This window comes from Equus caballus, chromosome 15, assembly GCF_041296265.1.
Source record: "Equus caballus isolate H_3958 breed thoroughbred chromosome 15, TB-T2T, whole genome shotgun sequence".
In the NCBI taxonomy this organism is placed as follows: domain Eukaryota; kingdom Metazoa; phylum Chordata; class Mammalia; order Perissodactyla; family Equidae; genus Equus; species Equus caballus.
In genome coordinates this window covers 94,904,504-94,919,278 of record NC_091698.1, presented here as the reverse complement: position 1 = coordinate 94,919,278, position 14,775 = coordinate 94,904,504, and the positions used below count along the sequence as shown (strand labels likewise).

General features: G+C 38.7%; 1 protein-coding gene across 1 annotated transcript in view; it reads right to left on the bottom strand.

Annotated features, from left to right (window-relative positions):
- NBAS (NBAS subunit of NRZ tethering complex) overlaps positions 1-14,775 on the bottom strand; it is a 331,876-nt gene that overhangs the window by 32,902 nt on the left and 284,199 nt on the right. Inside the window, exon 48 of the mRNA XM_014731302.3 lies at positions 4,570-4,765. Within this exon, the coding sequence (XP_014586788.2) occupies positions 4,570-4,765 (196 nt within the window). The remainder of the gene's footprint in view (positions 1-4,569; positions 4,766-14,775) is intronic.

Genomic DNA, 14,775 nt, shown 5'->3' with positions numbered 1-14,775 from the left:
ATCTAAGAAAGTAACTTCCTCTTTCTAGACATCCATATCTCTTTCTATAAAATGTGACTACTGAACTGGGATGCTTTTGAAAGTCTCCTCTAGTTCTAGGAATCTGTGATTTCATGGCTATTAGGGATATATTATAAGCATGTATGCAAATATATTTTCAACATCAAATATTATCCTATATTTGATTAAGCAAATCACTTATGGCAGTGAGTCTTAGCTTTGAAGACATTTAAGGTAACAGTAAATTCTTTGTAAGAATCCAAATATAGCTTTGCATACTGAACTTTTTCTGCTGTTCTTTATCTGAGCTCTGTCTGACAAAGGAGTGCATATTTGAGGCTGGCCCCATGGCCGAATGGTTACGTTCGCACACTCCATTTCAGTGGCCCAGGGTTTCGCTGGTTCAGATCCTGGGAGAGGACATGGCACCGCTCATCAGGCCACGCTGAGGCGGCATCCCACCCGCCACAATTAGGACCCACAACTGAAATACACAACTATGTACTGTGGGGATTTGGGGAGAAAAAGAAGAAAAAACAAAAAAGACTGGCAACGGTTGTTAGCTCAGGTGCCAATCTTTAAAAAAAAAAAAAGTGCATATTTTGTTAATGTTTTGGAAAATGAAGCCAAAGTGGCCTCTGATCAGAAGGGTTAATAAGTCCTTGATGTTTCAAAACAGGCAAAATATGTGAATTTGTAATGAGATTAGAAGTTGTCTTAAACTAATTCTTCCTGGTGATCACTTACAACCACAAATCCAGACAGACTGAAATTTTAAAAAAGCAAACCTCTAAGCCACACATTCTTTTTTTACATAAAAACAGATAAAAACCCTGAGGTGATGGGGTATGGAATTTTTTAAGAAAACATCAGTATTTTGACCCATATTTTTCATGCACCAGTTAACTAGAAAATTACAAAATCTGAAAAACTCAGATAAATTGTACCAAGGGAATTAACACAATACACTCCTCCCCTCCCCCTCGACTCTCTGTCCTCTCCCTCCCTCCACTCCCCCTTCCATGCTGGGGCACATTTCTGGCATGGAAAAGAAGGCCTCTCAAGCTGTTGAAAAAATGAGGGCCTCTGAATTTTTAATTCTGTTAACTAATCATTAGAAAACTAGAAATTGCTGTCTCTCTGAGAAGCAGTGAGGTAGCAGGCTCCACAGACTCTGTGTTTAATTTTGCAAGAGCTGGCTGGTTTCCCAGCAACACATTGATTTGTGGGGCCACTACTTTGGGCACCTCGAGGATAATTAAATATTAAGTCCCTCTTTGATGTATGCAAAGTCTGCCTAAGAGGATTACCAGCCACAGCGATGGTAGCAGTCCCACATTTTCTGGTAATTGAACATTGCAATATCATTATCTATTCTTATCTTTACTCTATAAGAATCCATCTCTACCCTTAATATTACCTTTGAGAATGGAGAAGAGGGTAGGGAGAAAGGAAAATGAGAGCCCGTGCAATCAACATTTTGGGGTCTTCCAGGTGTCTGGGATATGGAGGAAGAAGACAGTTGAACGTGTGTGGAAGAAGTGACAGATGAGGTAAGCAAACCATCCCTGTCTCCGCCAGTTCAAGGTTCCATTGTACACGCCAAGTAGCCAAGGCTCACAGTTTAAGAATCTTCTCCAAGATTATGAAACAAGAGTGGAGGGAGGATGAAGACGCCTGCATATGATTTGTCCACTGGCATCCTGATCCTTCTACCGCTCTAGTGAAAGGTAACACAGTTTTTTAAAAATAATAATGGAGATGACCTCAAATTTATACTATGGGCAGAGTTCTGTAACATTCCAGAACTTATTGCTGTTTCCATTCTGAAGCCACAAGTTGTCTGCATTCATTTTCCATGTAGCAAGCAGTTATTCACAATTATAACCCAGAGTTCCCCACCACATTCGCTTGCCGTTCAAAATAAACTTGAATCGGCACTGCTAGGCTGACACAGATTGCTTAATTTTTAAAGAAGGAGGAAGAGACACCCACTGATTTAATTTTCTTTGTTTCTCTTCTTTTCTTGAGGAAGATTAGCCCTGAGCTAACATCTGCTGCCAATCCTCCTCGTTTTGCTGAGGAAGACTGGCCCTGAGCTAACATCTGTGCCCATCTTCATCTACTTTATATGTGGGACGCCTGCCACAGCATGGCTTGACAAGTGGTATGTAGGTCTGCACCCAAGATCTGAACTGGTAAACCCCAGGCCATGGAGGTGGAATGTGCAAATTTAACCACTGTGCCACCAGGCCAGCCCCTCACTGATTTAATTTCTTTTTTGAGAAGACTATAAATGAATAGCATAATTAAGCCACTATGGTAGTTTTCTTCGTTCCACTTCCAAATACTTTAAGAAACTCAGATCATTAACTTCCAAGAACAGGGAAACTGTTTTTATACAAGGGGAAATGGAAAGGGGGAGAAAATAAAGAGTGAGGGGGACATGAGGCAACTTTTACTAGAGTTAAGAGACGTCTGGGAGAGATGTTTCCTGGAGAGCCTGAAACAGCCTGCAGCACCAGAGGAGACAGTGGGGAAATGAGGAGCGACACGGGGACCCCGGAAACAGCAGACAACCATTTGCACTCAGTGAAATAAAGTCAAGTTGGCTTAGAAAAGTGCATGGAAAAGGAATCGGAACAAAGGCTAAGCCACCTTAAATCCTAGTTTTGGAAAAAGTGAAGCTACAAAGAAATTAAAATCTCAGGAATATCCAGAAATCACTGAAATCACATAAAAGCTGCAACTTGTTTTTTGAGTAATTGTAACACTGAGAAAAACTCAAAAGAAGAAACAGTGGTTATACTTATTATACCTGAAGCATTTAGGTCCAAATATCAAAGCGTACATTCTAATGTTTCAACATGACAGATAAGATGGATGTTTTCCCCTTTTCCACGTTGTTTCACAATATTTTCGGTATATAGATCTGACATAACATGAAGTGAGGCTCCAACCAGAGAAACCAGCCTCAACATCCTGCCAGGCTCCAGCCATCAAGAAAGATGAAATTGAGCAAGGTTGAGAACTTGGAAAATGGAACTTCTGTCAGTAAAGTACATAATAGTAGGAGCATTCATTCGCTTCAGGATGAATCAGAATCTAAAGGTCCATGTGGCAAAAACGACGTGACCTAACTTAGAGCTGACCTCAGGGATGCTACGTGAACCTTCATGTTGGCTGAAAACAAGCACACTTCTAACATCTACCTTGCCAGGTACCTGGAATATATTTTATAGCCTAGTGCATTTGTGTTCATAGACTGCTCTTTAAAAAGGTTGTCAGTGGTCTCTTGATGCAATTCAAGGCAAAATGTTGAAACTAAGTAGGTTGGAAAGGTCATAGTGCCTCAGAGAGAGTATTATTCAGATATTAGCAACTTTTAATACAATTCATTTCAGCAGTTTGGCAATATTAGAGAATCTTCATAAGTCTTTTTAGAATCTCAAATTCTCTAACTCTGAAAAATAGATAATATTTACCTATTTATCTCATAGAAGGAAATAAGAATATGTAAGGTAATTATGAAAATGCTCTGAGATGAATCTCAAGATATTAACATTTGATTCATTTTTTAAAAATGGAATTCATTGTTATTTAAATGTAGTAATAAGGATATAAATATAAATTATAAAATAAAACTTTAAAATCAGAAGGTAAATCAAGTTGGAGTCAGACTTCCAGGAAACTCTTTTTTGCAAATTAGATTATCTGGGAAGTCTTATTTTCTAACTTTTATTTTCTATGCTCTATTCTGCATGCTAAAGCACTTGATGGAGGTTACAGACTCTTAGATACTATGTCTTTAGGACGCATCAGTTTAGAATTTGAGCCAAACTTCGACAGCCAGCTTATTCCTGACTTAGGAATTAGCATTCCAACTTATTCAATCAACAAGCAGTTGAGCTCTGAGTATATGCACAACATACTTACAGGGATTCAAAAGACGATAAGCACATCCCCCAGGGCTTCCAAGTTTTCATGGTAGTGGGGAGACAAAAGTTTTAATAATAATAATAAAAAAATAATTAAAGCTCAAATGTGTGGAATTCTAGGTTCAATTAGGTTTGAAATGATGAGGAAAGGTTCCAGAGAAGATGGACTGGAGAAGGATGGTATGGAGAAACCACGCTCTTGTGTGTCTGCTACATTATGTCTATCTGGGTACAGAAGAGAGGGTATCTGAGCGCCTGGGCAGAGCATGAAAGAAATGAATTAGCTCAACTGCACACTGCATTTCCATTTAGATCTGTATTTCTCCAGGGAAGGGTGAGCCACCATAATTAAATGATGCTGTGAAAAATCCTGACTATATCCTATGAAGAGAAAAATGATACACACATTAGGTGAGCGAGATATCATCTACTAGGCATATGCATATTCAAACATACGGAAAAATAAAAACAAACTGTCGTAACCACTAGATAGCTGGACTGATGAACATATCGGAACGTTTGCATTAGCAAGCTGATTATTCACTTGAAAGTAGTTTAAAGTAATCAAGAAATGACCTCTAATCATTGTTAATAGGGAAAATATTCAGTAACAAGTCAGATGTTCCCTTACCTGTCTCTGGGGCCAAGCGGCTTTGAGAATGGCTTCTGTTCTAAAGAACACGAGGAGCTTGCCGTCCTCCTCATTCAGGTGAAACGACTGTTCCAAGATCTGCAGCACGTGAATGCGGGGCCTCACGGGCAGGGAGTCATCAGCACAGAAAGGCCGCAGCCACTCCAGCAGGTCCTCAGAGGAAACCAGCTCTTCCCTGCAGGCCAGAATCAAGGGTTAGCGAAAAACGCCTAAGTCCTTTCTTCTTCCAGGAACCGGATGTGGTGATTAACCTATATACACTTGTTTGTTGAGTGACTTTATTTTTTTCCTATTGAGAGGAAAAATTTAGGTTTTAAATGGCTTATAGTAAACCATATCAGGTATATAAAACTATGTAAAAGGAATGTAATTTTAAAACAGTATCATATTAAAATGAGTTACATAAAGCAGATAAAAAGTAATCATTAATTAACATATCCTTAGCTACTCTATTTCTTACACAAGTTTAATAAGTAGCATGGCTTATTTTTATTAATGATGCTAATAATGCCAGACATCATTCTAGTAATTTTATATAAACTATCACTAGTTGATAATAACTATGCAAAGTAGATATTAAAAATTCCACTTTATTTAAAAATTATCTTCCATCTTTATTGAGATATAATTGCCATATATTATTAGTTTAAGTGTACAACATAATGATTTGATAGATGTATGTACTGTGAAATGATTACAAGTTTAGTTAACACCCACCACCTTGAGACAGTTACAAAATTTTTTTTTCTTAAGATGAGAACTGTTAAGACCTACTTTCTAGTAACTTTCAGATACGCAATATAGTATTGTTAACCATAGTCACCATGCTCTGCATGTAAATCCCATTTTACAGATGAGGAAATAGGCTTCATGGAAGTGATATGATATGCCCCCAACATCTATAATACTGCAATATGGCCCCAAAGCCCATGTTCCTTCTACCGCTTTTCTCTGTGATAGATTTTCAACACGCAGTTAAGAGTACCAAATTTTATACTACTCCAAAGATAAAATAGGAACGCTTGGTTATTAAAGAAAGGTGAAGTCTAAAAGGAGTCAGGGAAGGGGACATTTTGTACAACTTTCTGTCCAGTATTAGAATCTCTTCTCTTGTAACTGCAAATGGACTATCTCAGGAAAACAACTTATTTGATGATGATGGCAATGAATTATCATCAACGACTGTTGAGGGGTTCCTCAGAGAGCAGCCTCGCTCCCAGAAGGCCCTGGAGATCCATGCTAAAGTACTGAGTTACACAGGTTTTGTTGTAACCAGATCCTTAAGAGGCTTCCAGAAATAAATCATCTAGACCAAATTCCATTGTTTAATAAGACCACAAGAAAGTTTTTTAAACTCCTGAGAAGAAAAGAATTCTACAATGTCACCAAGTAGATCTCTTAGTATGCATTCCATAATATAGTTGCCAACACAATTTTATGGCAATTTAAATTAAAAAACAGAATACACTATTTGTATTTAGGAAAAAAGAAATTACAAAACATTGTGGACAACTGGCTTAAGCATTTCCTAAATTTATGAAGTCATTTGTTAGTTTTACCTATGAGTGTCCTTCTTAAGGAGTATTAGAAATGGTAAATTGGAGTACAAAAAGGTAGAATGCCACAAATATTTCCTGGATATATACTATGTGCAAAGTAAACAGACTGTATCATGTGGTGGAAAGAGCATTTTTTTGGGAATCTGATGGACCTGTGATTCCTGGCCTCATCCTTTCCTAACAACTCTGGACAAAAATCATGAATGTCATGGAGAAAAGGGAACCCTCACACACACTGATGGTGGGAATACAAACTCGTGCAGCCACTATGGTAACCAGTATGGAGATTTCTCAAAACAGTACAAAGGGAAATACCACATGATCCAGCTATCCCACTACTGGGTATTTACCCAAAGAACTTGAAATCAACAATACAAAGAGATTCATGCCCCCCTATGTTCACTGCAGCACTATTCATAAGACCCAGGATGTGGAAGCAACCCAAGTGCCTACTGACTGATGAATGGATAAAGAAGATGTGGTATGTGTAGTGTATACACACATACACACACACACACACACACAAATGGAATACTATTCAGTCACAAAAAACACAAAACTGTCCCACTTGCAACAACATGGATGGACCTTGAGGGTTATCACGTTAAGTGAAATAAGCCAGACAGAGACAGACAAATACCATATGATTTCACTCATATGCGAAAGATAAACACAGGGACAAAGAGAACAGATTAGTGTGCACTGGAAGGGAAGGGGGTGGGGGTGTGGGCAAAAGGAGTAAAGAGGTGCATATATATGGTGATGGGAAAAAAAATCATGAATGTCATCATTCCCATTTTATAGTTAAGTAGACAAAGGTCCTGAAAGTGTGTCTCTTGGAGTCCGTGAAACCAAGATAATGTATATAAAGCACAGGGCATAGTATGTGACACAGAGCAAGTACTCAATAAATAGTAACCATCAACATCATAATCATCATCATTATTATTATCACCATCATCAGAGCACTAGTTTGTACTTGATGATACAGAGATGAAAAATTATATGGTCTCTGCTTCAGAGAACTAATAACACAATGGAACAGAAACTCTTTAAAAGTGACTATTCTCCAAATTGCCAATATAATATAAATTTGAACAATTGTTTTGGAGGAAGAATGAGTTGAATCAGGGAAGGCTTCAAAGAGGACAAGGCATCTGAAGAGGATCATAAAGGATAAATGGGATGTATATAAATTAAAGGTGGGGAAAATATAATCCAGACAAAGAGAACAGTAAGAAAAAAGGCGAAAGATTTCACAGCACATTGCATGTCCACAGAGAGACTAAAGCAAGGATGTGTGGCTGGTAAGTTAGAGGGGAGAGTTAAGGTAGGACAGGTCTCCTCACCTGGACGCCAAGTGCCTGCACACAAGGCTGAAAAGGTAGTGCAGTTTCATGCTTTGAAACAGGACTTACAGTTGTCAGACCCAGATTCAGCTCCCAGACAGTGTTACATTGACCAAGAAGTCACATAACTGTTCTGAGCCTCATTTTCCTTATTTGTAAATTTGAGATGGATAACAACCCCTTACTCACGGGGTTGTTGAGAATTAAACAAACACAAAAAATAAAATAATACATTTAAGGTACATAATACACTATCTGGCACACAGCTAAGTACTTCAGTTAGTGGCAACCATTAATATTGAGGACATTTGGTCTTGTTTGTATGGAATGGGAATGACGGAGGATTTCTGAGAAGTGAAACATGATAATCATGTGAGTGATTAAAGAAATGTGCAGGCTGGGGCCGGCTCAGGCCTGCAGCAGTCAAATCAAATATAAGTCAGGAGGAAAAGAATTTAAAACACATTTTTGGCCTTGAGTCTAAGCCAATTTCACATAATATGAAGCTGATTTTTTGACCCTGTCACCCAAGTGCCATGTTGTGGGAGAGTAGGATGAGCTAAAACAGGAAGAAGCTGGAGTCATGATGACCCCTGGAAGTTATAACAATAACCCAAGACCTCAATATGGTGAACAGGAATGAAAACAATATTAATAATAACAACTTATGAAAGCTTACTATGTGCCGTGAACTATATCACTTCAAAACTATCTTTCTTATGTATTCTGTTACCAATTCCAATTTGTAATGAGGAGACAATCATAGAGAGGTTTAATAACTTGTCCAAGTTCACAGCACTACTGGAGCCAATATCTGAACTTGGACTATCTCACTGCCTTGTCAATTACTACACAATGCTACTGAACCAAATGGGGGCATATTCCAGAACACTGCGGCAGTAGATCAAAATCATTCAGATACTGATGTGCTATAGAAAGATTATTATTACAATGCTGCCCAAGTCATTAAATGGAGTTAGATTCCTTTTACATTAGAACTTACTGTGCGGTTGATAAAATTTGATATTTTGGAGGGATCTGCTCTAACTCTTGGTTGATAGTCCAAATACATAATAAAATTATGAGAACACATTCCTAAAACAGAAACACTGTGTTCTAGAAGCACCATGTTCTAGGTGAGCTTCACTCTATTTCCATGTGAATATTGGTGCTCAGTGAGCCTACAGAGAAAGGAAAGGTAGCTCTTAGGAAACTCTGCCGAGGACGCTGACTAGACACTGGCTCCTGAAGTTCTTAGCTGCAAAATAGTTTACATTCTGATCTCAGCTTGAGTTTTTAAAATTCAAAGTCACTCTCAGGATTCAGCAAATAGACATATATACACAGAGACAGAGAGAGGAAAACAGAGAGACTACAAGAATTCTGATAAAAAGTTAACAATTGGTAAATCAAGGGGAAGAGTGCATAGGTCTTATTTTTTCTATCCTTGCAACTTTTCTGTGTTTCAAAATTTTTCAAAATAAATAGGTGGGTGAAAAATAACCAATTATGGCTTTCATAACGTAAAAAACCAGAATGGGAAGATGGAAAGTGATTCCATTTTTACAGTATTTTATGAAGGCAAGGAGAAGATTTAGTAAGCTTAGGAACAAAAAGAGAACATTATTTCAAAACATATTTACTTATTATAAAAGTTATACAGATGATTTTTAAAAGTTATACCATAGATAAAAAGGGAAAAATCTCTCATAGTGTCACTGTAAATACATAGATATTTGCTTCCACCTTTTCCCTATAACAAGGACTTTCTGTGGAGGAGGTCATTATACTGCACAGGGTAATTTAGTACAATACTTATAGTAGTAACTACTAAAGGAAACATGCACACATTCACATAATCGGTTTTGGCCCAAAAGATAAGGAGTCATCTGAAATATACAAGTAGCTCTATTAACAGAAAGAATAACAGCACGACAATGACGACAAAAATATGTTCATTAGAAGATTAATTTGAGAATGTGATCTTCTATTATGTAACGGAGCATGAGAGGACATTCACAAAATATAAAAGAATGGAAGAGAAATGTCAACCAAATAAAGGCAATTATTAAATTAAAGCAAAAAGAGAGCTTGAGAATAATATTAGGTAATCCTTGGTAAAAGAGTTTTGAGCTTCTGCCTGCAACATATATACATAGATAACCATACATACATACATACATATATAGATAACATACACAGATAACCCAACCTTAAATTTAAATGGTTTAAGGTATACTAAAAGAGACAGTAAATATGAAAAGTAATCTATAAATCATGGTGCACTACATGAAATAAAATTATTCTTGAGAATGGGGGAAGGAAAGGCTTTTTCAAACAAGAAAAACACAAACCTTTGCAATTTCTTATAAATACAAATGTCATAGAAAATTTGAACGCCTGAAGGGAACATAAGGTCAATTTGTCCAATCTTCTATACAGAAGTTATAAACTGGCAGAGAAATTTTTGTGTTGGCTTGCACGTATATGCCAATGTTTCAAAATTTAAAAAATTTTACACACAACCAGAATTTCCCAGTTCCCCTTTAAAAGTTGGAAGATAAGGACACAGTTGCGGCTGCCTCCTTTTGACAAGGCCTGCGCAGGCTCTCGAGTTCCCTTCAGCCTCCACTGCTCCCAACCTTCCTAACCCCAGTCCACTTTGCTCATTTCCATTACCTGCCTGGCCTCAGCAGGAAATGAGTTCGCAAGCTCTCCTCTGTACGATGCTAGGCTAGATTAAGGAAAGGAGAGGGAGAAGAGGAAGGGAGGGGCAAGCAAGGAAATGTAAGTGAGCCAACAGCGAGAGACACAAATGCTCAGAATCTACATAGACCCCTTAACTCAGTTAATGAACTGATCCAGACACCGTGCACACTTTCCTTGCTACAAATGGAGCTGGAAGGGCAGATATTTCCCAAAATAATGTCTTCTACTTATCAGCTCCCAAGAAATAACTGGGACAACTGGCAAGGAGTAAGACAGAACTGCAAACAAATGAATGCATAATGTATTAATGGCATTGCAGTAGTATAACAAGTGTGATTTTTTTCAAATAATTATCATAATCAAGTTATATTTTTAAAAATTTCTAGAAAGGCAATAATTTTGGTGTGCAAACAATTCCTATTTCAAATCTTAGCTTTTGATACAGACTAGTAAGCACTTTGTGACTGCTCTCAAATATATGCTAATCCAGAATATCTTCGTGAGGTCCCTTTCTCAGTAAAAGCATGGACACATCTTATTGTAACAAGACAGACATGGCGGCTGTGAAGTCATAAACACAGTCTGACGTGGTCCCAAGAAACCCTGCAGAGGTAGAGTGGAACTGCCACCCTGGTTGGTGACCACAACTTCCAGCAGGGTTCAGTGTTACAGAACATAATGCTCATACACTGTGTGTGCTTAGAGAACATCTGATGATTTACTTTGCCTCACAGAGCATGAAGAGTAAGAAGAAATCAGATTCAATTTGCTCTAGTGGGTTTCTTTCTTTTTTTCTTTCTTTGTCTTTTCTGTGCTTTAAAAGTAATGTGAAATCCTAAAGTAATACCAGAGTTCAATGAAGTCTGAATGATCTGACACTGTTCGATATACTTGAAGCTTTAAGACAGCGGAAGCTGCTACTGTGATTAAGTAGCTCTTTAAATACACAAACGAAAACTCCTTAAATACTCAATAGTTTTGAAGGAAACCTTTTTTCCTTTTTGAAGAGTGCACAGAAGAATTCCTCATTAACTTTCTGTTTTCTGAGTGGATTTAATTCTGTACATCCTCTTGAGAATCACTAATATACTGATTCATGCTTGTGGGTCATTCCTGTTAGGAAAATTTTTTAAAGGTGTGTGAAGACAGGGAGTAGAAAAGGAAGTAAGGCGAAGGCAGAGAGAAGCAGCTGGAAGAGGTAGGAAAGCTGCTGGTAGTAAGGCCTTAACACCTTTCTACTCAAAGGTCAGTCCACGGACTAGCTGGCACTTGGGAGCTGGTTAGAAAGGCAGAATTGTAGGCCCTACCCAGATCTACTCAAGTAAAATCTATATTTTAATAAGATCCCAGGCAAGTCCTATGCACAGTGATGTTCTGGAAGCACACCTTACTGTCCATTGCTGGCTCTGTAACATCAGAAGGCAATGAAATATGGTAGAGAAATTCACAGCACATCCTTACGTCGGGGAGGTAAGCTTCATCTGAGCTTCATTCCTAATCTGTAATAGTGTCTGTATGACAGGGTTGTCTGGAGGATGGAGCTGCTGAACAGCCCTTTCCAAGGTCTTGGCACAGAGGAACAGGTGTTCATAAGTTTTTTGTTTCTTAAATGTGTGATGGTATTTTCTTAATTTCAGGTTTAATGAATATATTATTTTAGAACATTATTATTTTAGTTATTGAATTAAAAAATATTTTTCTTAAGCAAACTAACGAACTAATTCTTACGCAAACTAGAAATATAGATTATATTCTCAAAACATGATATTATAGGCATACTTAAATAATGGGAGACAGCATACACATGCATAAAATAAACTTAATATGCATGAGTCTCTGAATTATTAATTACCTTAATCTCATCTTTAATTGTAGACATTATAACAGGTTTTTGACACTCTTTCAAATCCCTAGAATACTTAACCCTGATGTCTGGAGGCAAGAATGTGATCAAACTGAAAAGGAAGGCTGTCCTTGCAAGCGGCTGGAGGCGCCACTGGTGGCCTGTCTAGATGGTGCTGTTTTATGTGACTTACATTCTGCACAGGTAAAAGAAGAGAGAAAAGGGCCTTTACGGGCGAGGCAGGAGCCGCAGTTAAAAGGCAAGTGATATCCATACCAATAAAAAAAGGCAAGGAGGACATGCTGATAATGGCATAAACTGTCTAAAACGTAAACACAAAACCAAACACTTGGTGGTAGCCATTAATACACACATCCAAATTCTTACTTTTCTATGCAATGTCCCTGCCAGGAATATTATGGGATGGTGTATGCCTAACCTAAGAGAGCACGTGAGAGTGTGTGTGTGCGTGTGTGTGTTTGAAAGATAGCTGACAATGTGTACGAAGAGAGGTGGCTGACAATCTAAACACATCCACCGAGGGCAGTGGATGTTCAAGTCACAGAGCTGGGATTGAGGGAGGCTTGTTATGTCACCAAGAGGGAGGGGGAGGGGCACAGAGGCCTCACATGGCCCCCTAGAGGGTAGGCAATCTTGTCAGGCCAAGTAATGAGTGAGTGACCTGAGAGGGTTACTTTAAAAGGGCCTGAATCCCCACGTCACTCCATGGGAACTATCTGGAAAACAGTCTCCCCCGTGTGACTCTGCCAGGCACACTGTTGAAAAGGGGAATTGAAGCCAAGGGTATCAGATTTAACCCTGTGGATTCAAAAAACACTTGCCGGAAATAAACGTTATGACTTTGTCTTTCTTCCTTTTGTTCTTTTTTTCACTGAAGTTTCTCTCTCTCTTTTTTTTGTTAAGAAGCTTTTGTTATTCTGTGTCTCTGGAATAAGAAGTAGGATCTTATTCTGGTTCTCCATTCCCCAATGTCTTCCCTTTGGAAACCAAAGCTTAAAAAAACAGTCTGCATTCAAGAGACCCAAGTTGCATTCTTCTGTATATTTGGCTGGAACTTCACTAAGAAAAACACTGCCTTCTAATCTCCTTGAGATGTCTCCAGTGGGACAAGACTGAGGGACCCTACTGCAAGGGGATTAACGCAGTGCTTGTTAAGATCCCTTTCATCACATGGGGCCAGGGGCCAGGTCAGCATCACCTGAAAGCAGCGGCCCTGCCGACAGCAGCTCACCAGGGAGCCGCTGCCTGAGAACTGACGGCTGTGATTAGAACAGCAGCAGTTAGACGTATCCTCTAGAAAGTGGCTGAGTGTTTCCCATGCAGCATCTCTCTGCCTGCTCTGCTATCTGATGCATCTGCAGCTGCTCAGGCAGTTACCTCAGCCTGGAATACCCTTACCCACCTCCTCCTTCTAACAGACTCTTACTTCATAGGCCAGAGCCAAGGTCACCCCTTGTGTATTCTGCCCTGACTTCCCTAGGCAGAATAAACCACTCCCTCCACCTTGCTTTCTGCATAGAACTTACTATTCCATAGTATAGTAAGTAGGGCTATGGGCAAGCTGGTCTCTCCTGCAAGACTCTGAGCTCCTTGGGGTTGGAGGTTATTTCTTACGAATATCTAATTCCTCATGACTTAGGACAGAGCATGGCCCACAGTAAATGAGCAGAAAATAAATAAATTTCTCTTTAGAATAAGAGGCCTAAATTAGCCACTGCTGTAGCTGCCTTACTACTTAAAGACCACAGGAGAGGGGTTTAGAGAACTGTGCAAGGGAAAAGGCAGAGCAAGCAGAGGGTCTTGCTTGCAATGCTTTTCCCCATTCACCTCTATGGCGTATCCTTTATTCTTTCACTCAGACCGTGGGCACACAGCAATGTGTGGAAATAAACTATAAAGGCATCTGGGAGATGAACTACGATTTAGAGCCAGAGTGGAATCCTGGGTCTATTTCCAGGTCTATGACTCTGGGAAAAGTCAATTTCTCTCTCTGAGGCTTTCTATCCTCATCTGAAAATGGCAACAACATATACAGCCATCAAAAATAATAATCATTAGGGGCTGGCCTGGTGGTGTAGTGGTTAAGTTCGCGTGCTCCACTTTGGCAGAGGGTTCACAGGTTCGGATCCCAGGCACAGACCTACACACCACTCATCAAGCCCTGCTGTGGCAGCATCCCACATACAAAATAGAGGAAGACTGGCACAGATGTTTTAGCTCAGCAACCATCTTCCTCAAGCAAAAAGAGGAAGATCAGCAACAGATGTTAGCTCAGGGCCAATATTCCTCACCTAATAATAATAAAAATAATAATAATCATTAAATCTACAAAGATAAATAGAAAGAGTTATAATAGCAAGTAAATAAAAGAAAATAAAAGTGTTCATAGATTTTGATTAAAACTATACAAAAATGTATGTGTACTGAACAATAACTAGAAGGTAATATGCAAATAAAAACAATTATATTACTGAATGGAAGTATGCTGAATTTTCTCAAACACATCTTTATTATTATTATATAATATTTTCTATTAAAAAGAGAAAATTGGGGTGAGGCCTTACAGGCTGACCTGGCTATTAGACATATGAAGATCTTTGTAAATTCTGGGAAGTACACAACTGTTAATTTGCTCTTGCTATTATTCCTATTGCTACCCTTGCACCACATTGAGAAAAGTCTTTCAAAAAATGGCATCAGAAAC